Source organism: Halichoeres trimaculatus, unplaced genomic scaffold (assembly GCF_033239565.1).
Source record: "Halichoeres trimaculatus isolate MK-OKI-2021-1 unplaced genomic scaffold, fHalTri1.1 fHalTri1_scaffold_21, whole genome shotgun sequence".
Classification (NCBI taxonomy): domain Eukaryota; kingdom Metazoa; phylum Chordata; class Actinopteri; order Labriformes; family Labridae; genus Halichoeres; species Halichoeres trimaculatus.
This window is the reverse complement of record NW_027437199.1, coordinates 12,509,377-12,532,462: the sequence shown is the minus strand read 5'-3', so window position 1 is coordinate 12,532,462 and position 23,086 is coordinate 12,509,377. Positions and strand designations below refer to the sequence as shown.

At 39.8% G+C, this 23,086-nt stretch overlaps 2 protein-coding genes across 2 annotated transcripts; both read right to left on the bottom strand.

Moving 5' to 3' along the window:
• Nucleotides 1–15: 15 nt before the first annotated feature.
• On the bottom strand, nucleotides 16–2,589 carry glipr1a (GLI pathogenesis-related 1a). Its single transcript, XM_074698685.1, has 6 exons — nucleotides 2,357–2,589; nucleotides 1,747–1,980; nucleotides 1,478–1,596; nucleotides 1,108–1,193; nucleotides 857–1,016; nucleotides 16–140 (listed from the first exon to the last, which is right to left on the bottom strand). Exons 1-5 carry the CDS (start codon nucleotides 2,525–2,527, stop codon nucleotides 883–885), a joined length of 744 nt encoding a protein of 247 aa, XP_074554786.1. The 5' UTR covers nucleotides 2,528–2,589; the 3' UTR covers nucleotides 16–140; nucleotides 857–882.
• Nucleotides 2,590–7,637: 5,048 nt separating this feature from the next.
• Nucleotides 7,638–19,605, bottom strand: cmah (cytidine monophospho-N-acetylneuraminic acid hydroxylase). Its single transcript, XM_074698474.1, has 14 exons — nucleotides 19,400–19,605; nucleotides 18,868–18,959; nucleotides 15,731–15,840; nucleotides 15,165–15,355; nucleotides 14,047–14,127; nucleotides 13,859–13,925; nucleotides 13,430–13,511; nucleotides 13,064–13,201; nucleotides 11,612–11,747; nucleotides 11,236–11,379; nucleotides 10,800–10,974; nucleotides 8,403–8,519; nucleotides 8,202–8,317; nucleotides 7,638–7,794 (listed from the first exon to the last, which is right to left on the bottom strand). The coding sequence occupies exons 1-14, from the start codon at nucleotides 19,603–19,605 to the stop codon at nucleotides 7,677–7,679; spliced, it is 1,773 nt and encodes a 590-aa protein (XP_074554575.1). The 3' UTR covers nucleotides 7,638–7,676.
• Between the last annotated feature and the right edge of the window lie 3,481 nt (nucleotides 19,606–23,086).

Below are 23,086 nucleotides of genomic sequence, written 5' to 3'. Positions count from 1 at the left end.
TAGAGCCTGACACAGCTGCAGGATGTTCCTCTGCTGCAGCAGTATGTGATACAGTCACTAAAAGCTAGATCGATGGGTAGAGGAATTCAGCCAGATGCTGTTAGCATACATGTTGTAATTTACAGCACAGAGGGTAAGACCTAGGAAAGGAAAGACAGAGAGGAAAGATATGTGGCGAAGAGTCACATGCATCAGAGACTAAGGTGGGCTTTACACAAGTACGAATTTCTACGACTCCGGTAAAATAAACTATCGACTATCGACACACGGAGGCGCATATTTGTCCATGACTCTGCATCTTTTTTTGAAAACGGGTCTGCAGGTGGATATCTTCATGCCGTATTTGGTATAAACAGATAAGTCCAGAAAAGACGGTGACCTCATAGCACCCCTCCTACTCCCCGCCCCCCAGCCCACGTTATCACACAAAACAACAACAACAATGGCTGCAGGTTTCTGATTCTGATATTGTTCCAGCAGCTACAAATATTGCTTTGACTATTATATCAACATTTTCTCAGAATGCATGAACAACACCAGCTACGGCAACATCAACAAGTGCTCATGCAGAGACGCAGCATGTTACGCGTGCTTCAGCACTTGTTGACGTGGAATCCGCCTCGGAGCAGAACCAGACGGGCAACCTGACAACAGTTTTGTGTTGTCGTATAAATGCACAAGCTTATGTACAATACGATGTGTAGACGGCGATATATGTGTTGATGCCGACTCCAAGACAACACGGGGCTGTCCTCGTGTGAGGAGGGCCTAAGGCATCTATACAGATGACACACAGTTTAAACAATTAGTCAAACCAGCTGCCTGCTTTGTACCTTTAGGATAAATATACACTCGCAGACATCTGTGGTCACAGCAGGTGATTTACTCATAGCAGAAGATATCGGGGTAGAAGTGCTTGACTGCATAAGCTGCAATGAAGGTGAGGATGAGAGCGATGGGCCGGACTACCAGAACAGCCACATAGTTTGATCCACTTTCTGAAGTCCTTTCGGTACCTTGTGAATGAATGAAGAAATGATTGAACAAACGTTAATAATATTTCATGAAGGAGTGTCTGAATCACCCAGAACTGGATTAGATACTCACTGCACAAATTGTTCACACAAGTTCCCTCACATCCAGAGCAGGCTGACCCTTTGGACTCGTATGGCTTTCTCCTGTTCACATTACCCCTGCATGTAAAATCATAATCTAGGTGAAAACACATTCCTGTCTTGCCATGTGGAAATACTGAACACTTTTTCCTTTTTGCAACAGAAAAATTGGGACATGTGTATAACCTTCATGCTAACTCTCAAATCATTTTGACTTCAAAGAAGCAAAAATCGTAACAGAGCAAGCCTGGAGCCTTTTCTCCAAATATATTCCAACATCATGAAGCCCTTTTATTCCTGACGGGTTAAGCCCTACATGTTCACCATTTTACACTCACAGATTTAAGATGTATAAAACTTACGCTGGAGCATAGTTGCAAACAAAAATGACCCCTTCCTTTGTACCAAAGCCAGATTCTTTGACACCTCCTGGACACAGGTTGGCAGCACAGCCAACCTTATTGCTGCTTGCCCACACAACCTAGAGACAATGAAGGGTTCAGTTACGCAGTGCAGGCCACAGACAAAAACACGAAGATCTCTTCCTGTTTGTGTTTTATTTTAATCAGTCAGACATTTCCAGAAAAGCCACAGTTTGCTGAAACACATACTCAAAGAAAAGTATGCTGACCTGTGTGTAGTGGCCACACATTTTACTGCAGGCTTGGCTGCTGTAATTGTAGTGTTGTTTTTCATCGTCCCAACTTTTAATCGCACTCGTTGCTTCAAAAATAGATGGTGGATAGCCTGTCCATATGTTTTCTCCAACAGAGGTGAATTTGGGATGCGCACGGCTGGGGTTGTGTTCGAACAAACAGTTGCTTGCCCATTTCCTTGCTGTGATGGCCAAGTCCTTATCCCATGTCTAAAAGAGAGCAAAGCAGAAGTTGGAACAATTTTCTCTTTTTTTGTTATTTCATTTTGTAAAGGTTGTCTCACTTTTCTTCTGGGCTATGTCTAAAGAGTGAAAAATAGGAGAAGACCAGCATCTAGTTGCAGTTGCACCTCCCAGTAACTGTAAAGAGCATTGATATAGTCTCAGCTAACATCGACATTTGGTTTCTGATGAGGTGTTATGAAGCATGCACATGCATGCGATTTCTCCATGATAACTTTTTCTCATTTTAACCTGCTATTAGATGTTGTTTTGTAGACCCAGTGAGGTTTTGCAGATATCATGTTTTCAATGTCCTGTTCACCAAAATGATATTACTAAGAGATTCACTGCCCATCATGCCTACCATATGCTGCATGTTGCTTGCAGGCGGATTGACAGAAGACCGAGCCCTGTTGTGTTCCTGTACACAGTCATCGATGAACCTCCTATCTGTGATTTGTGGCAGCGTAACCGAACACACCCACGAGTTCAGAGTAATCCATGCCAACAGGAGTCCTTTTAAAATGCAGCTCATGCTTCAAAGGATAAGAAAACACGATCACTGGTACAGAGGCTGTGGTTCCTCAAACGTGTGTGTTTGACTGTAACAGGAAATGACACATTGAAAAGGAACAGGATGTAAGTGATGTGTTCAGAGGAAGGTTAGTGCAAGAATGAGTGGTTCACAATTTCTCAGGTTTAACCTTCTGAGGAAGGGAAGCGTGGTAGGGTATTAAGCAATAAACAGTTTAATATACTAGCTTTGGGTTTATTTGTTGCTAGAGATAGACTGATATGGATTTTTCCGGGCCGATACCGATTATGTTTAAAGCCAATATTTGCAGTCAAAGTGCAAATAATGGTGTCAAAATTTTGATTAATACAAACTCCAACACCCAACTTCATTCAAATACCTTAAAGAACGAGCTTAGCTCCCAGGCTTAGCAGCATATTTTATAAAGTTAAATGAAAACATAAAAAATAAATAGCTGAAGTTTTCGCCAGCAAATAAAGTTTTGCAAAATTTCAATGTAACTACAATAACTGAAGTAACTGCACTGCTGATTGGCTGTTTCCCAAGCCATGGCTCTGCTTGTAACCAATCAGATGGTACTGTGGGTGGGACAGTGCTGGGGACTGAGTATTGACTGCAGAAAGCAAAGCGGCTGCATCAGAGCTGCAACAACACAGTTTTAAATTTGCTTCTTATTGGCCGCCGGATTTAAAAAAAAAAGGCCGATGCCGATATGCCTCAAATGCCAAATATCGGCCCCTATAATCAGCCCGGCCAATAATCGGTCTATCTCTATTTGTTACTCTCTTTCATTATTTCAGAGATTTTAAGCTCTGCTTTTGAAAACTGTTGAATTTAAACCACTGTACTTTCAAATTTTACTTTGATGCCTGGTAAATTCTGCTGAGCTCCCTTCATGTACAAAAAACATGTAATATATCCAATGTCACAACCTGGCTCTCAAACAAACAAAATAGCTTGCCCTGCTGGTGGGAGGGCTGTCACATCCAATCTTTATCAAAATTTATCAATCTATAAAGGATTTCTTTAAACTTACATGGCTTGTAAGAGAGAAGTTTTACAAGAACATGGAAAACAAAGTTGGGTCAAACTTTTTCCAGTTTGGCCCCAGTTGTTGTTTACCAATGAAAGACGCAGACTTTAACAAGGCTAACTTATTAAGTTGGGGACAGGGTCAGAAAGAGGACTGAAATAGACCACTTGAGTACAAGTACAATTATTTTGATACAATAATTCAGTAAAAACACTAGTTTGCAAATTTGCTAAGGAGAAAATCAAAAGTGCTTTGAGTACTTCATTTTAATTCAGGGGCTTAAAAAGATGTAGGTAAGATGACCTTCAAATAATTAGGTCCAAGCGGATGGGCTAATACGCTAATTGTTCAGGTATGTGCATAAGGTGTTGTCTGTCTCTATGCATCAGGCCTGCAATTAGATGGACCAAGGGGGTATTGCACAAAACCAGGATAAGGGATTAAGCTGGCAAACATTGGTTATCCTGGATGAAGTTACTCTCAAGTCTTTTGAACAAGAGCTGGCCAAGTTTATCCTAGACAAGTTACCATGGTGATTTATTCTCTGCAGCTAGCCTGCTCCAGACCAGGCTAACTACCAGGATAAGATTAATCCTGCACTGGCTCTGCTCTCTGTAATGTAAGAAATGATCATGGTTTACAGCATTTCCGTGCTTTTTCTACACATTACATCATTTAATCATCCTGCACCCAAATCTTACAACTGTAGTCATTGCATTTGCTGGTTGACTTTAGTATCATTTATTTACACAGATTATATGAAGACAAAAATAACTTTTAACACAGACAGTTGAGAATCCTTTCTTTATTAATACAAGTCCTACAATAAAAGGTTTAAAATTATTATAAAGAAAATGGAAAAAGACAGGTCTAACTGAAATTGGTACTAAACCAAACTGATGTAAAAAATAAAAATTAAAAAACAACCCTAAACCTACAGAATAAGAAAGAGGGGGAAAAAGGAAAAATAACTGAAATGGAGTGGACTACAATATAACAGACAGAATATAATTTTGTCTTAATTGTCTCCTGAAAATAGGAAAATCATCCTATTTTAAGACTCCACCTTTAGGAGTGAAAGGGTCCCACATCATTCTGACTCCACTTTTTAACTTAAACAATCTTTCTATTCATTCATTCGGTCTCATTGTCAGCCCTACTGTTATTGCAATATCAATAAAGACAGCTTGTCAAATTGCTGTCAGAGGTTTAATTAATATGTATATCACTATCTGTCACAGTCCCCCCCTGGATCCCCTTCATCACTGGCCTCTTTTTATTTAAGTCAAGTGTCAGCTCCTCTGCTGGGGTCAGGTCCTGGCTTGGTGGGCCACCCCCTGTGCTGGTTTGATGTGTCTTTTTTTCACGGCTAAAATCGTACAGAAATTCATTCTCAGCAGACAACAAATTTATCGCTTCATTTGATTATTGCTCAGAATATTTTTATATTTGGTTTTCACCTGCTGCCAGGTTCTTTTCTGGCCAGACATTTTTTTCTTCATGACAGATGAGGGATGAAACAGAACACAACATAAGAACATTGGATTCAATAGATAACTGACACTGAGTTGAAATTTTCTTTGAACTCTATACTCTTGAATTATACTTCAAATAACCTGAGTAACACGCACTTCTACGGGCCACATTTACGAAAAACACAAGTATTGTTTAGCAGACTTGAAAAGTCATCAGCTCCGCATCCTTAAACTGTAATTATAACAGTGTGTGGAGTACAGTTTCTTAATTGTACGTGTTCACGCTACTTACGCATTAAGCCAGTCCGTTATTAACTGCCAGGCTTTTTCCCTCTCCTTTTTTTCTTTTTTCTTTTTTTTTATTTTTTTTTATTTTTTTAAACACACTCCTGTTGCCTTTCTTTTGGATTATATGTTTAATTCTTCATATAGTTGAAGAAGAGTTGCCTGTTCATCCCGCGTGAAGAAAGATGCACATCCTTGTTCCATTTTCAATCTGTGATTCTGTGATCGATCTCGTGGTCTTCTCAAGAAGGCTGTGAACGCGCACTTATCCAAATGATCCACACCTGGCTTGACTAAACCACGTCTTTTCATCTTGGCTCGCCAAACGTGAAACCAATGGATCCGAGAAAGCGCCAGCTAGGCTTATTCAAGTCGCGCCTGCTCATTTATCCTGGATGTATTTATCCTACTTTTGTGCAATACCCCTCAAGTCTCTGGCTGAGCAGGATAGGCAAGATGAATATTTTCATCATGTCTTTGATTTAATTTGACACTTGTGTGCAGACTTCTCTCCTTTATCCTGCCACAGCCTGCTGTGCAGAGTTTATATCCTGAATTTCCCAGTTTCAGGATGGATTGTAAAGATAAAAAACAGGTTTTAGCCAATGACTGTATATAGAGTGGACAGCATGGCTCCACCATTTACCATTGTACAGTTTTGATGCTAAAATTCCCCCGTCACAGGCGGGACTTGAATACAAGGCAGCAAATAATATCTTCAAATCACCACAATCAGCTGCTGACATGCTAATGTTGCAAAGCTGATCCTTCTTGCATCATTTTTTTTTTTACTCACTAACTGATGCAATCCACAATTTTGTTGAGCACAACACTTTTCATCACAAATAGCAAAAGTAGTAAAAACGCTGTGTGTCTGTGTGCACGCGGATGCGAGAAAAAGTGTTTCACAATACAGCATTCGAGAATTGAGTAAAGTCAAACGAAAACTTTTTATTGCACGATTATTGAAAGAAGGCCAAACATATAAAGTGCACATTTCATTGTAAAACATTTACATGTTGACATTATTTAGCAACCTGACAAACATTTAAAGTGGTGGTTCACAGCATGTGTTACGGGTACCAGGCTACAGAAGCTGAGAAGGTCTGAAAACATATGAAGAAAGGGTGGCCTGGGCTGGTCAGATGTGGCTTGCTTGCTGGTACGAGGGTTAAAAATGAAACTGGACTTTCATCTTTAAATCATATCCTGGCTTTCTCAGCAGTTTTAAAAGAAGCTGATGTTTGTCACTTCTATGTTTGTGCTGGAGTATATTGGTGTTTTGAATATGCACGTTTCTTCTCAGAGCTCACATACTCGGAATACTGTTTGTCACTGGGCGAAGAGGTTCATCAGCCACTTTAAGCAGTCACTCAGTCATCACTTTTTGCTTTATGAACATGCTGATTGGTCCAAGTTTTGGCATATAGGATAAAATACAGGCAAATTCTTATTTCCAAGTCTATTTTTGGTCTACTTCTTTCATAGCTTTTGTATTTTCATCAGACAGAGAAGTGCAGGGACTCGCACTCTTCAATCTCAGGATCTTTTCTCACTGTGCTGAAGATCAGAGCCAACTGCTTTTCATCTGTCAACATCTTTATGGGCTGTGCTGCTCCCTATCGGGGCCAGAACACCCTTGAAAAGGAGCTTCTTTCAAGCTATTTTATTTTAAATTCTATCATGTTTGCATATGTTTTGTAAACAGCAAGCTCATCCTCAGTCCCATAGACAAGATACTTATCACAGCCTTAAAAAGCAATTATTTCCCCACATTGCTAAAACAAGGGAGGGGTACCTTTCACATTTGAAACAATGCGGTACCAATGCCTGGTACCTGGCAATTGGTACCGGTACCCAACGGTACCAATTTTTGTTGGTTTTTTTTGAGTTCATGTGGCAAAAAATATCAATTGTTTCATAATAAGATATATATTTTTTCACTTTAACATATTTATTCTTCAATATAAAACCTTGTAATGCTGTGTTATTCTTCCACTCCCTCACAATCACAAGGATGTGCTTAGGTACCTAAACATGGTACCTGTTGATTTTACATGAGCCGGTACCCGGTGCTTTTGACAGAATTCGGTCAGTACATTTAAAAATACCTAATTCGGTAGCTCCCCCTCCCTAGCTAAAAATGGTTTGTATTTCACACGACTAAGCACGGACCATCACCTGCCAATCCTCCAATGTGATTACACAATTAAATTGATTGTTTTCTGATTCAAACTCCACTTCAGATCAGAAAACAATCTTATATAAAAGTAGACACTACCTCCCTGACATAAAAGACGATCTAAATAAGGCCCGATAGAATTAGTGGCTTGGGCTTCAAACATGAACCATGTGTTCATGACAGCACACAGTACCCCTGTGTCTCAGGCTCCTGGACTGCAGGAACCTGTTGCAGGAACTGGTCCCAGTCTGGCCTGCATAGTGGTAGTTCGGTCTGAAAGTGGTTCCAGAACCTGTAGACAGGCAGAACAGAGAAACATTAGACAAAAAAGAATATTCTAGAAACATGTTGAATGAAAACTTCAGGCGAGAGTCAGTGCCATTTTTAAAAGAAATCAGCAGCCAACAATGGTTCCAAAACACACAAGCCAGCCAAAACAAACTGCTAGATGATAGTTTTTACACTCGTTACAGATGACCTGCTGCTGTCGAGGCTTGTTTGTCTTTTTTTTCCATAGCCTTACTGCCCTGTCTGCAAACAACACTGAAAGTACTGTCTCTTTTATGTGTTTACTCTTACCACCCTACACATAAATGATGAAATTTATCCACTGCTATGAAAGCGGGAAATGTATTTTAATGTTGGTTTTTCGACAACTCAGCAAACATGTCTTGAATATCCAATAAAATGTGTTTGTACTTGTGGTGGTAGACATCCGGGTCTCGGCATATGCGGTTCTGGAAACCGATGTAGAGGTTGTCCCAGAGACAGCCGTGCAGCACAGTTGATCTCATCACTCCTATTCTGTTTTTAACCTGCACAGAAGAACAGAAACAAATTAAAAACTGAGGGAAATATTTTCTTTGTATCCTTTTTCGAAAACATGCCATAGATCCTTACCTCCAGGTAAGAGTGCTCTCTGTCAGGTCTCTTGTTTGGGAATGTCAAGTCCATGAAGTCCACCAGGTAGTCATAGCCTTTAGTGATCGGCTCAAAGCTGTCGTCTGTCTCAATCACCTTGAATAAACAGGTACAAAACCATCAAACAGATATCACTTTGAAAGCGTTGCAACAGAAAGGTAGAAAAAACAAGATTTCTGTTCATTACTAGCTTTATATCAAGAAAACCAGATGAAAACTTTAAGACGGCCAAGGAGAATATAAGCAGAAAGAAAAGGAAGAAAGAGAAAATGAGAAAGTGTCAAGCTGACACCTTTGTTGGTCTATAAATTGTGTATATTGTGAACAATAAGGGCTTGTGCTTCATAAATAACCTTGCCTTGGCCATTTTGCGATCAGCTTTTATGCAGTACCCTGATCATTCATGTTTTCATCACCTACTTTGCATTGGTTTTCCCTGTTGAACCAGCACACACCTGCTTACACAAACCTACAGGTTTTTCTTGTTTGGTTTGTGTTTGGCTGTTACAAAAAGTTTTATCGGCAGTGAGAAGTAGGGATGGTTAAGTGAACTGGCTCATCAGCCAACAGACTGAATTCATCGTTCCTTTATGATTAAATAAATAAGCTGTGCTGTCCTAAGTATAGGAAACCAATTCTAAATCCTCCAATGCAACCTAGTTCTCTCCAACTCTATCCGTACCACTGAAAGCCAACAAGAAAAAGGTTGAAAAATTGTACACTGGAATGTGTTTTTAACCTTTTATTTAGTTGTGCTTTCTGGAGGGTGAACAGCAATGCTAAGAAATCAAAGGGAGACTTAATGGTGTGCCCTTAAGACTTGTTCTACTACATTTTAGGAAAATTAAGCTTTGTGTGACCTTTCAATGTCATTTAGAAATGTCCACAACCAGAACTGCATATTATCCAAATTAGCCTCTTGATTATACAAGTTAAAACTTTAATAAATATTTAATGTCATTTGATGTGGCACAGAGATTTTCAAAGGCTTTGCTTCTGACAGTCATAGAAGAAAAACTGTATTATTAATTGGGTGTGGTGGCCCTTTTGAAAATGAAACTGTTCACCAAACCTTACATCATAATCTGTTGAATGGGATACTTTGATACAGCATTCAACCAACAGTACAAAGATGACAGAAACTGAGCAAACAGAGAGGAATTAACATGCAGCAGGAGTCTATAGCTCTGACTGATCTAAGCTTTTTTTGTTGGAATCTTCAGAAGAACATGACACAGGGTTGTGCACAGGAATATCACAAGTTGTGCTGTTAACATAGCCGTAATTAAATCAGGGTTATTTGTATCCAATGTCTGATAGCAGAAAGCTCAAATGTTGTCATTATAGTTTACTGCTGTATTCCAGGTTTGAGTAACACATCTGACAACTTGTCCTCAGTTCCCTTTTTATTGTCAGCGTAAAACACAAGAAGAAAAAAAATGAGGAGTGGAAAAACAAGTCCATTTATTATTTTAAAGAATACAAGTCCTCAGTCCAGTTAAGCTAACTCACAAGCTTATTCAAAACAGGATTTTAGGTTCATGCTAGTTTCAGTAAGCTAGCTAACAGTTAGGCCTGTCCACTTAGATCACTCCACATTACCAAGTTTTGGAGTTAGCCTGAGAGCAAATGGATGCTAATGCAAGCAGTTAGCCGCTGATGAGACATTAGCCACTTTGTTTTAACTTGCTCGGCTCGGAGTGAGGTCACCACGAAAACTGCTCCGCCTGGTGACTGGCTGCAGTATAGGTCAAAAAATCCAGCGATCCAGTCATTCCAGATGGGCTGTGGTCAGATTCTAGAAAAATAATATACCTGGTAGAAATGTTTCTCACATCCGATTGTTGTGGTGATTTGAAGATATCATTTGACTGTCTTGTATTTGAGTCCTCTTTTTTTCGGAAAAGTTTTTATTGGTTATAAGAGGTTAAAAAAGAGGTTGTACATTATTTAATGATGATTGACAGCTGCCATTCTTGTGTATTTTTTGGGGGGGGAGTGTAAAATATGCTGGGAGGTTAAGTCAAGAAGTGATTAGACTCTGGAAAGAAAAAAATAATTATTTTTGTCTACCGGCTCCACTCAGATTCTCCCAAAATTCCTCACAGTCTTGGATTACAGCAGAACACCAAATGAACAATGCATCTATCATGTGAGTCAATAAATGCATTCAACGTGACTAAACTAAGGCTTCGTCAAAAAGAAAACAGTTCTTTGTGACTTTATTGTTGTCATGAATGGCAAAGTGCCAGCTCCTGAAATGCCTGTGCACTTCCCTGATGCCAGCAAAGGGTTAGAACTTGTTTTTAGAGCCGGTTAAGTTCCAAGGAAAGAGAAACATTAGTGTCAAAGAGAAACTTCCTTTAGGTTCTTTACCCGCACAACAAGGTTGTAGTTTTGGAAGCCTGCCCAGTTGTAATAAAACTGGATCCAGCTTTGATGTTTGAATATCTCATTGTGGATTGCACTGTCCAGCTCATCCACATACAGGCCAAAATCCCAGCTGTCCTTGTAGATTTTGGCACCGGCAGGGGGATTGGTGATTGCCCCACTATGTTTGACAGAGCAATGAAGGAGCATGAATGAGGTCACTTTCAGAACAAACAGATTGTCTGATGTGCAGAAGTGTCCAAGCACTGGTGAAAACCTCCTGTCAAAATGTCGGAATGTTTCTTTGTTTTCATTTTTAAATTTAGAGTTTATGACCCATTTCCACTACCACAGTCAAATATGGGGTATATACACAAACACATGCACTTACACATACGCACAAACATAAACACACTGATAGAGGCTTCAAGGTGATGTTGACCTGTTCGTGGGGTCTCTCAGAGCGAGGCCGAGGTCCAGCACAGCACCTGGCCTGGGTGTCCAGGTCTTGACCTCTGGTGCAAACTTATTGATGAGCCCATTTAGGTCCTCGGCACTGTTTTTGTGATTTGTGTCCTTGATGTATCTGCTCACAGACACAAAGGATTACAGACAAAGACATAAACACAACTTAAGTTAGTTCTAATTCATGCTGTTAATTAATTTCCATAGTTACACTGCATATTAACTCTGAATGAAGTCTGACATGAAGCTAAACATATCCGCTCATCAACCGTATTCATTCATACTTTTTGCATCTTGACATTGAATTATTTTTTAGTCACTGATATCATACAACTCTTCTTCACAAACGCCACCTGTCTGATGGATGAGCCTCCACAAAGTAGCCGGCAAATGGGCAGTAGATCTTGGGCTCCAGGGTCCTCACCAGTGTAGCTTTGTAGTTCAGCAGCTTCTTCCTCTCATTCTTAATGAAGTTGGCCTTCCAGGAGTCTGAGAGAAGACAGTCATCATCATCATCCAAACCAGGGGATCCTAAACTTTCCAGTTCTTGACCCTTAAAACAACATTTTTGAAGACTGCGCCGTGAGAATAACTTAATCCAAGACCGTACAAAAACATCCTGCTATGCTGAAATGTCTTTGTGTAAGACATTTAGCTCTGGTCTGCCCCTGATAGCAGTTACATCAGTGTGAATGATTAGTTAATTTTGACGGTACTTTACAAAGTAGCCTCTCCTATCAGTGTGCAAATGTGACTCGTAAAATGTAAGAGTGCTTTGAAGGACTAGAGAAAAGTTTATTAACATAGTCCATTTACCATGTCATCTTGCCTTTTAAGTAGGTTACCAGCAGATTGTGAACTTTTCAGAGGCCTGTGATATTATTTGTCACTTAAGGTGTCCTTTTTTGGAGAAAGGGGTTTGAGAATGATATTAGCTTACATAGTAATTCAGTTTTAGTCTACAGACCAAATATTCATTGTTTTTATAGTCTACAGCAGCACTATTCAATTAGTAGCCTGGGGGCCACATACAGCCTGAAAGCAGCTGTCAAGTGATTGGGATTTGGGTTCTAATGAGAAATAGATCTTTCACTAATGCTGATAAGTTAGTAAAAAATGTCCAATATTATTACAAATAGTGACAACACCACCTATCGTAACCTAGCAACTAACCCACAATGCATTGTTTCATTGAGCAGGTGAGAAAAGTTGACAATAGCAGTCCTGCATAGGTGAAAATAGCATGTGTCTTTCTACCCAAAAATAAAAAAAATCAGGAAACTTGTCAGTTTGATCCTGCATGGACTGGAAAGTATTTATTCATTTTACCATGTCCAAACACACCACCCTGAAAAACATGCCACATTTCAGTCAAACTTTCCCAAGGGATCTCATGAGGGGGTGGCTAGAATTCAGAGTTTGACTGCGTCTCACAACCGGAGCTGTAATACCATCAAGCAGACTTGCTAAGCTCAGGAAGACCACAACAGCTTAAGTTTGCTGCTAAAAATATGTGGCCAAGCTCATATCCTTAGTCTAAAAATCCGGCCTGACAGAATTTTTAATTGAATAGCCCTAGTCTACAATCACATGGCCCTGGGTGCCAAAGTAAGAGTTTATCTTTTAATCGGTAATTTTAATGTTACCACTGTTTATTTAGCCACATATCCTGTTGGCATAAACTTTGTTGGATTACAGATGGCAATAATACGTTAAAAAAACCAACAGAACTATGATGATCTAACAACCGGTGCAGCTACACTCTTATGTCAGAAACTCTGTCCTTCTTTCAGCAGAGAACTCACCACTGTATTTCCCTCCACTGAAGGTCATGGGGAATCCAGATGCCCCCCCGGCAAAGTCACTCATCATCAAATCCACTTTCTCAGGGAGCTTGCCTCCGTTTGGCCTGGTGCAGTCCACAGTGTTCAAGATCATGTGACCTGAAACCAAAACACTGTTAAACTGCTATGATGCTTATCACAACTGCTTCTATCAGAGTTTAAAATTCAAATAGCAATACATTGATTAAAACACTAAGCTCAAAACTTAGCGTTAACCCGTTTGCACGCTGAATTAGTTGCTAGCGAAAAAGACAGGACTATGTAGATAATCATACTGTGGACATGTCAAATCAAAACCTTCAGTTACCCCATCACAACCTCCTTCACCTTTATATTCAACGATGATGCAGGTGTCCATTTCAGGATGTACACCGTCCATCAGGATCATGAATCTCAGGTGTTCATCAACCTGTTAGACCCCACAGGGCAAAGTGATGATTAATAACAATATGCCTCATAACAGCTGTCTGGTTTTGCACATTGCTTCTTTTATTGTATTGAATAATGACATTACATACGGCAGCTCAAAAAGGTTAGCTGCAGGAACGTCTAACAAAAAGATCGTTTTGGGATACTTTATTTTGTGTTTTGTAGAATATTTTTGCATTTCACAACGTTTTCTTACATAAAATGAAAAGTTTCTGGCACTGGTTAAGCTATTTTCTGTTAGTAGTGAAAGGTTTTTGTGTATTTCTTGAAATGATTTTAGTGGTCTTTAAATGTCTGTACAGTTTTTCCAATCAGGGTCTGACTCACATTTTGCCACACTCCAAACGGAACAACGTTGATGTTCGTCAGTTTTACTTGGCTTTGCTCCAGATACCTTTTGCATCGACCCAAAGAGACAGAAAAAGCACATGTGGATCACTAAGTACTGCTTCCAGAAGCAGTTACACAGATGGTTTTAATGATTTATGCTTTCAATTCTGTAGAGCTTTACAAACCAAAAGACAGGTCGTGATGTGTCACCAACATAGATGGGGACATCTGGCCTCCTGTCTGATAGAACCTTCAATGTGGGGTAGCTGGAGAAGATGCAGAACAGTTCAGATCCCCGTATGAAAATCACATCCCTATACTATGCTGTGAAAGCTGAGTCTTTCTTTTTGGAATACCAAAACAATTATTTAGATTCATAAAATAGTTGAAACAATGATTGTTTGGATTGGGAAAGCTTTGGATGGCAGCATTTCAAGGAGAGAACTGCATGACTTTAAGGCTTTAAGCGCTCCTAAGGAGATGATTAAGTGGAACCATAACAGTCTGGGTCAATTTGGGATTGACTCATTAAGCAGATTAGATATGCTGCTCAGACCATTGTTTGTAAACATTTGCTCCTTCTGGGCCTTGTGGAACTACCATAGAAGACCTTGATCTGTGTGCTCTATAGCCGCGTTTCCACCAAGCAGACCGCTTTGCTTCGTCTCAGTGTGGCACGCATTTTGTGGCATTTCCACTGACTTATCTGGGACAGATCCCCATATAACCGAGATGAGCCATCCCACTTTTTGGGACCCTTTCGTATGGGTACCAGACTGAACCGATCCGCTCTCGGAAGGTGGGGCAACAACACTGCAAACCATTGATTGGTCAAAAGAATTGTCACTTACCCCGTGACAGCGGCTGTGTTTCTCCTGGCGGCACACAGTTTTCTCTGAAACAAAGCTTGATTGCATTTTGTATCAAAGGGCCTCATGCCGATCACAGAGAGGACGAAATGCTGCACGTCTTCCAGCTACGCTCTTAGCGAGGAAAAGAGTGTCGCGTTACGGCGTCACGCTTTTGTTTAACAGCTGCAGCTTTCAGCATCAGTCTTACATGCCGCCTACCACGAGAGGGCACAGTTTTGCTGCGGAAACTCAAACGGGATCAGGCTTACCAAACCATGCCAAACATTACTGAACCGAACCAGACCGCTTGGTGAAAACGCGGCTTATGACTACCTATAGTGGACAGTATTTTACTGCTCTTCACCTGTACAAGTTTTTGAACTAAGTCAATGACCACCAAGGTGGGAATACTACTCGAACTAAACCCCCTTAAATGTCTGAACGTGGTTTACCTGAGGTGGTCAGAGTGCATGTGACTGATGTAGATGAGATCCGCTGCACACAGCCTATCCAGGGAGTCCTTTGGAGGCTCATGCAGAAGCCACCAGCCTCGAGCAAATGCAGGACCCATCAACCACGGGTCAAACATGAACAGCTTCTGGCCCAGTTGCAGCTCCATGCAGGCATGGGTCAAGTACGTCACCTGTGCATCACAAGAAAGTCAAATTTCAGACTGCTAGTTTCAACTTCACTATTGAAGAAACTGACTCACTGGGAATTTAGATTTTCCAAAGCTTGGGCACAAACACAACACAATACAAGGCAAAAAAAAAACTTGTCTTGGCCATCTTCACTGTCTCACATTGGTATGGTTCATTACATGTACTGTAGACAAATGCTCAGTTATGTATATAAAGGCATCCTTTTATAGAAAACTTTCAGCCTTTTTGTGTTTTTTATTTTGTATTTTTAATGGACTAAGAGTCAGAATTAAGGCAAAATCTAATAACAGATCTAGATATTAGTTCATACACTGTGGTTTTTGAAGTAGACTGTGCAAAAGAAGCAGGATACCTACTTTGACTTCTCCTTCCTGAAGTTCCTGAGGCTCTCTAGGGTCAACCAGCCAGGGGTCCAACGGGCTCAATTCAAGCAGCTGAAGCCCCCCATCCTCCAAATTCTCCACCTCTGTGTTTGAAGTAACAGTAATGTTCAGATTAAAAACAGCAACTCCAGTGATCTCCAAGGTCAGACTTCAGTTTCTGTGAATTGGGTCTTGTGGCTCAGAAGTGTGGTACATATCTTCTGCTTTTTGTGAAATATATATTTTTAAAAACCCAAACAGATTTGCAGCATATTTTCATTGTTGCACCCTTCCTTTAGGTGTCCAAAACATATCAGTGTAATTAATCACACTTGATAAGAATTTGCACTGTGGCCTGTGTTAATGTTTAGTTTTGAGTTGTTAGATAAACTGGTATATCCATAGGCTTTAAAGGTTGTTCATCACCTACTGAGTGACAAATAACTCTTTAAAGCCTTAGATAATATTGTCATTAATCCACAGGTGTCACTGCAACTCCCAACGTATCTGACTTTCTGTTTGCTTTCAGTGATCTACAACGTTCTCTTGGAAGTGTTTATGTTTCGATTGATTTCCTGCTGACGATAAGGCTCTTGTGGCCAGGCTGGTGTTGAAGTATCAGACTGACCCTTGCAACTACAACTACATCAGGCCAAAACAATCTGACATTTATCAGTTGTGTCAATCAATGACATTAGCAGCTGAACTTTTTTCTCCACAAAAATACCTGTTTCCTTATCATTTTCTGATTAAGGGGATTTGTTTCTCTTTGCAAGCCACAATGTGACCAATGCATCACTTCCGATTTCAAAAACCACCAGATGGCCCAAAGGTAATAATGACAGAATGTGTATGTTGTAATCACAAAATTTTGTTTGGACAGCCTCATTTTGTACTAATGCCTTCAAGCAAACCCACTGAGGAACACATGTTGAACACATCCAATATTTCAGAGCAACAGTCCCCTCTCTCAGAGATACATTTCCTTCCTTTTATAAGTTGTAGAATCTTTTCTTATTGTTGATTTTGGAAGGTTTTGATTTCTAGTTTGTTTTCATTTATTACTGATTTTTATTTTATACATTGAATAATTTAGGTGGATATGGTAAAAATGGAGAATAAGGTGAATATGCACTGTAAAGGCTCCTGATCAGTTTATTTCTTGTGAAAAAACTGGGCCTTTGTTATATGAGGAGGGTTGGGGGGGATTTCATGGTGACAGAGTTGTCGTACTGCACGCCAGTGCTATGATAGCTACAATTTCAGAGAAATGAAATGCAACTGAAAACCTGTACTGAATAATCATGCAGTGAAAATGACCTTGATATCTGCGGCTGTGTTAAAACCACATCATCCTGAACTAAATAAATCCCCTAAAGCAGGGGTCTCCAACTCCTACCCTGGAGGGCCGAGAGGCTGCAGGTTTTCTTTCCAACCAAAAACTCCACCAGCTGATTTCACTGATTAGTCCCTGCTCTCTGCTTGAAGGTGGGGTAATCAGTGAAATCAGCTGGTGGAAGTTTTTGGTTGGAATGAAAACCTGCAGCCTCTCGGCCCTCCAGGGTAGGAGTTGGAGACCCCTGCCGTAAAGGGCGTTGTCAACCAGATAATATTTAGTTGTGGTTTTTGCTGCTCAGACTGTGACTCACTACATACATTTTGTGTAACACCCTCAGTGGATTTTTTTGTGTATCTACAAAATAAGCTAAACATAGATGATTCAAAAACTGTATCTAAAACTGTAAATATGATTTTTTAATCAGATGCTAAGGTAGCCAGAAGAGGGCACAAGTGCCCTTTTTTCCACCAAGCCAGCCATAGAGCCAGTTCAGAGCTAGTGCAGTTCTTTGTGCTTTGACCACCAAAGAAATGGCCCTAACCCCACCCCCACCCCAAAAATAAAATGAAATAAAATAAATAGATAAACTGTTCCAGATAGCACCAGATCCTTTCTGCATGGTGAAGAATAATGACTTACATCAGAGGGTTGAAGAGACACTGTCCCAGGGAGGTGCCAAGCCTCTAACACTCGCACAAACACTCATGTCGCACAACCCAGAAACAGCCTACTTTTTGGCAGTCGTGGTTGTGCCACTCTCCAGTCCATTGTTGTGACTACATAGTTGAGTTGTATCTCTGCCACACACAGTAATCTATTAACTTTCAGTTTCAACTGTAGGAGAGGCACTTTGGGTTTCCTGAACTGCATTTTCTATCACAGTTTGTGGTAGTTGTCTGAAGACAGGGAAGGCATGACGACTTTTCAGTCTTAAGCCTTTTGAGTTATGTAACTATTTTATTTCAGATACATACTTTATGCCAAATTGCTACAGCTTTGTTGATGTTTCTGTTCAGTGGAAGATTTCCTCTTTTCTTTGAAACTCCAAGTTTGGAAAATTGCAACATGTGAGTTTACAAAGTTGACTGCACACTTAAAGATTTTTTTAACAGCTGGAATACTTGATTACTTTTAAATAAATAAGTCATCCAGCACTTTAAAAAAAAAAGTATTGACCAGCAACAACTATATATCAACTCAGGAAGTAAAGTTATGAACATTGTTTACAAGTGGATGCAGGGCTGCTTGATCATGGCAGATATAAACAATATGATCCCTTTTTTTTGATCGACACCTCTATGATTTTACAACATCAGAAAAAAGAGGAGGAATAAATAATTGTACATAAGTGGAAAAAAGGGGTTTTTGTTGTTGCCTACCTGCCTGCCCATCTGTGTTAATACAAGCGGACTCTTCTCAAGACCTGTATGTTAAAAATACTCACAGGAACTATTCATTCCATAGTTAATTTGCTTCCCTAAGAGCTCTGGTGCACTATGACAGACAGCACATTGTTAGATTTCTATTCCCCTATTGTTATGATTGTGGGAAGCCAACATTTCCATTTGAATATTTGCTCATCCTTGATGAGATGTTTATCAGCTGTGTTATGATGAACAGGTGCTTAATTCACACAAATCCAATACAGCCATCAAGTGACCATCACAGAAGTGGTCTGATCTCCTAACATACACGCAGAAATAAAACTCAAGCAGTCATACAGCCATCACGTTTCCCCTTTGAAGCCAAATTAAAGGCAAATACTTCTCACAAGTCACACGTCAGGACTCACCAAGCTCATCTTGCAAGAAGCTGTCAGGTGGATTCACGTACTTCATAGATGACACATTCAGTTTCCAGTTGTGTTTGGTGCATTTCACAGTCCTGTAAGAGCAGAGAATAAGAAGCACCTGGTATCTTTAGGTTAAGAGCATTTTGAGGGCGCATCAGGCTGCCGACTTAGTGAGAATAAGGCATTAGGCTTTGCTTTATTGGTGCTTTCCTCATAGTTAACTCAATATATTTTTTGCTTGATCTTCTTCGCAACAAGTGTTTTACAAACTACTTTGATCTTTTAACCTAGACCCCCCCCCCCATGAAACCACACACACCCACAGAAGCACGTCATTTGTTTCTGTTCCCACACATATTTTTAACTTCAACAGTAGTATGCTTCACACGTTGCAGTGAAATCAACAGCCCATGTTAAAAGAGCAGAGATGCTTTGATAAATAAAAACTAAGTTTTATTAAAATGGTGTCATAGGCTTACAGTTAGTCACAAATAGTCTGAATGCATCAATTCACCACCACTTCATTTCTCACCTGCCATCCAGGTCCTCTATGTCCTTGATGAATATCCCTCCTTGGTGTTTGCATTGGTTCTTGCATGCTCTGAGGCCATCATCACCCTTGTATATGATGTAACATTTTCCATCTTCTGGGCTTTTCTTAAAATTGATTCCCTCTTTGAGTGAGTCGACTGCCTCAGCGTCCAGTGTTAGCAGCGTCTTCACTATTTGAGAAGTCATTGTACCTAAAGAGCGATCGAACATGTAAGCACAGAAAATGAAGGCTAAAGACCTATCTCCTTAAATTGCTGATAGATTAAAAATTCCTGCAAAAATACTGTACAAGAGCAACAACAAAAAGCACTCTTAACTACATTTAAGTATTTCCACTTGAGGATACAAGCAGCAAGCAGAGCGTGTGAAGAAGGGTTGATGTGGCTTTTGTATATGTGACAGTTGAGCCTGGTGTTGGCTTGACTTTTTTTTTCTCTCTTGATACGTTCATTCAGAGAAACAAGATCACAACAACAGTCATTTCTAAAGATCTGAATTCCCAGTCTTCAATATTAAGAAAGTTTGGTACATTTCTTATGACCGTCAGGCAAAACAGTCCCCATTCCCAACCCTCCCTCAGCCCTCTCAAGGAGTGCTACCTCACTCTGCATGAGCAATGTTTGATTTTTTTCAACTTTGTAAAAAGAAGATCAGTGGATGCCACAATATTTCAGATTTTTTAAGTTTGTCTTAAAAAATAAATCTCATTCTCTCTAAGTGAAGTGTTTCTGTCATCCCAGATAACCACAGATTAATAGCCCCAAGTCCAGAAATTTTGCACGCTGGGACAGAAGGCATAATTGTGTGTTAGGGATGTTTCTGTCAAATTGCATTTATCGCAGTGTGACTTAAGTTGTCACTTCTTTTTCTCAGTGGCACCTTTTGCCTTCTTTTAAGCACTCTAACCTTGACAGGAGCAATGGTATCCAAAACATTTGAAACACTTGACGGGTGAGAGCTTAGCAGATCATAAACATCAGAACACTGATTATTTTCAGATTTGATCATTTCCTTGAACAGCGTCCCTGTCCTGTCATTTATCCACCATCCTAGAAAAAACCTGTAGACTGAGCTGCTTGTTTGGGTGTAACAGACAGGTCAAAGAAAACATTTGAAACTGTAATATTCTTTGTGATGAGGACATGTAGAGTGTGTCCTCTGCTGTGGGTGGTAACATGCTGACTTAGGCCAAACAGTTCAAGGACAGCAGAGGGTGCTTTAGCTTGCTTGTCGTGGGCTACATCCAGATGCATATTCAAACCAGTGCACACAACTGTAAGAAATTGAGTAAAACCATTAATAAAACAATTATGTTCTGGTTTGTAAATGGTGATAAAAAGTAAAGAAGGTTATTTATCTCCAGTTTGAGTGACACATAGTGAAATGATGAAAAAAACAAACAAATGAAATTTCTGGATGAGTATTATGTCCCTTAATATGGCACAAACACCCTTATCCCTCTATTTTTTCAAGTGAGATGGACTGGACTCAGTCAGGACTGCATTAGCTGATTCTTTATTGAGCCATGTCTCAGTTTGTAAGGGAAAATTAATCTTTTGATTATTAATTAGTACTGTGTGTTTAAGATTAGCCAGAGTTAAGCTAGATGCTGTGTTCTTTCAAGGGATATATATTAGGCTTGTCTGAACAAACAGTCTGAGTGTCTCTTATATATACAATCTATTTGGTGTGATACCAACATGGTGTGGACTTGGTCTATGAGAGAAGTATCTTTAAATTGCCTAAATTGCCTATGCTGTAATCTGGTATTATATTGAAAATAAAAGTAATATTACAATGTTTTGATTTCATGATCTATTAAAAGAAAAATTATAGTAAATATTAAAAAGCCTCTGCATTTTTTGTGTATGATTTTTAAGCGATGGGAACAAAGATAAACATAATAATTCACATAAAATTTAGAGTTGTTGGGGGCGTCTGGTGCAGAAATTAAAGGGTTTTTCAGAATTTGTATGTTTTGGTATGTCTTTATGAACATGGAGAATTCTAATATTGACCCTGTGATGTTTACATGAATGTACTGTATGCATGGCAGGCAGAGCCATCTGTTTGAGTAACAGTGTAACATCAGAAGGCAGCAAGTGTGTTTGGGAGTATGCCAGTCTGACAATACACTTTGTTAATGTGAAGCATGTTGTGATCCTTGTGGATGAAAACCAATACATAATCATTACATTGGAGATAAGGAGTGGTTTGGCAGGAGAACTGCTGTTAATAAAGAGTAAGAAGAACAGCAACAACACAGCTCAGCTAAGCTAAGCTTAATAAAGTCGCTCACAGACATGTGAAGTTTAGGGATGTCCCGATCACATTTTTTTGCTCCCGATCCAATTTCGATTATTTTATTTTGAGTATCTGCCGATGCTGATATTTCCCGATCTGATCTTTCAGCAATGCATTAAGAAAAAAGAAAAGAAAAAAACTCCCACAAGTTGTCCTTTGAGTTTTTGTTTTTTTTTTAAATGAAGGTATCATTCTAGCCAACATGGATATAGCTTTTTTTCTCCACTTAGAGCAGCATTGGATCAACAAAATAAAGATAAAGCTTCTCAGTGCTGCACCACAAGATTACCTTGTATGTGTGTGACAATAAGGTTGCAATTTCTTGTTTGCAATTTCGTTGTACTTGTTATAATGACAAATAAAGTTCTATTCTAAAATGAATGATGATGTGCTATTATACACATTTTAATTAAAAACAAAGATTAAAACCCCAGATCTCCGATCATTAAGAAATGCCTCGATCAGCCCCGATTCTGATCACGTGATCGGATCAGGACATCCCTGGAGAAGTTTCAACCTTTTGACTCAGGGACTGGCTCTGTCGGACCTCACAGGGAAAATAAGTGGAAAGGTTTGAGAATTACACCACTGCAATGAGCATCACACAACATGCTAGGCTCAAAGCACTGCCAATACACATAGCAGAAGAATGCATGTGTGACATCTATGACACTTTTGGAGCGGTGGAAAAAGTATGCAGACACAAAGCAGAAATAATCTGCCTATTTCTTTCCCCAAAAAATGTACAACATTGAGAGTACATGTTCAAAAAAGCAGTTCAAGAACTGGGAGAAAATCTGCCTGTTAGTGGTGCCTTTAAGTGCACTGCACAAGATGAGGGATTTGCATTTGCAAATGCTGAAGAGGAAATAAAAAGCCAAATCATCCCAAGCTTTGCATCAACAAGTCTACACAAGAAAGCACTTAGAGAGCTTGACTTAAGTCTATATCAACTGCTTGAGCATAAACGAGCACTGAAACTGTCTGAAATGCAGACAACTGATGTAAAGAGAGGCACAGAAACAGCAACTGTCAACGCAGTGGGTCAAAGAAATGCAAGCATCTAGAACAGTGGTTCTTAACCTGGGTTTGATCGAATCCTAAAGGTCCAGTGAGTTGGTCTCAGGGGTTCGGTTCCATATTTTTAATCCGTACTAACTATGTGGAGCAAAGAAAGAAAGTGATCTGACGAATATGGATTCACATGTATCAGCATCCCATCTGCATGATTTGCAATGCCAAGTTAAGCATCTCTAGTCTTGCACTAGTAAAACCAAAGAAAGTGGCACTTCCCAAGGTGAAGCCATGCATATCTGAAGTGGTCTGTTTGATAATAGCGGCGCATGTAGACCAGAGGAATATT

Coding starts and splice junctions, on each gene's coding strand:
- glipr1a (XM_074698685.1), bottom strand. CDS start 2,527: ATGAGCTGCATTTTAAAAGGACTCCTGTTGGCATGGATTACTCTGAAC. Junction 1,981..2,356: donor CAAGCAACATGCAGCATATG/GTAGGCATGATG, acceptor GCTCTCTTTTAG/ACATGGGATAAGGACTTGGC. Junction 1,017..1,107: donor TTGTGTGAACAATTTGTGCA/GTGAGTATCTAA, acceptor TTCATTCACAAG/GTACCGAAAGGACTTCAGAA.
- cmah (XM_074698474.1), bottom strand. CDS start 19,605: ATGACTTCTCAAATAGTGAAGACGCTGCTAACACTGGACGCTGAGGCA. Junction 15,841..18,867: donor CTTCTTGCAAGATGAGCTTG/GTGAGTCCTGAC, acceptor CTTCAAACACAG/AGGTGGAGAATTTGGAGGAT. Junction 11,748..13,063: donor CAGTGGAGGGAAATACAGTG/GTGAGTTCTCTG, acceptor GTCTTCTCTCAG/ACTCCTGGAAGGCCAACTTC.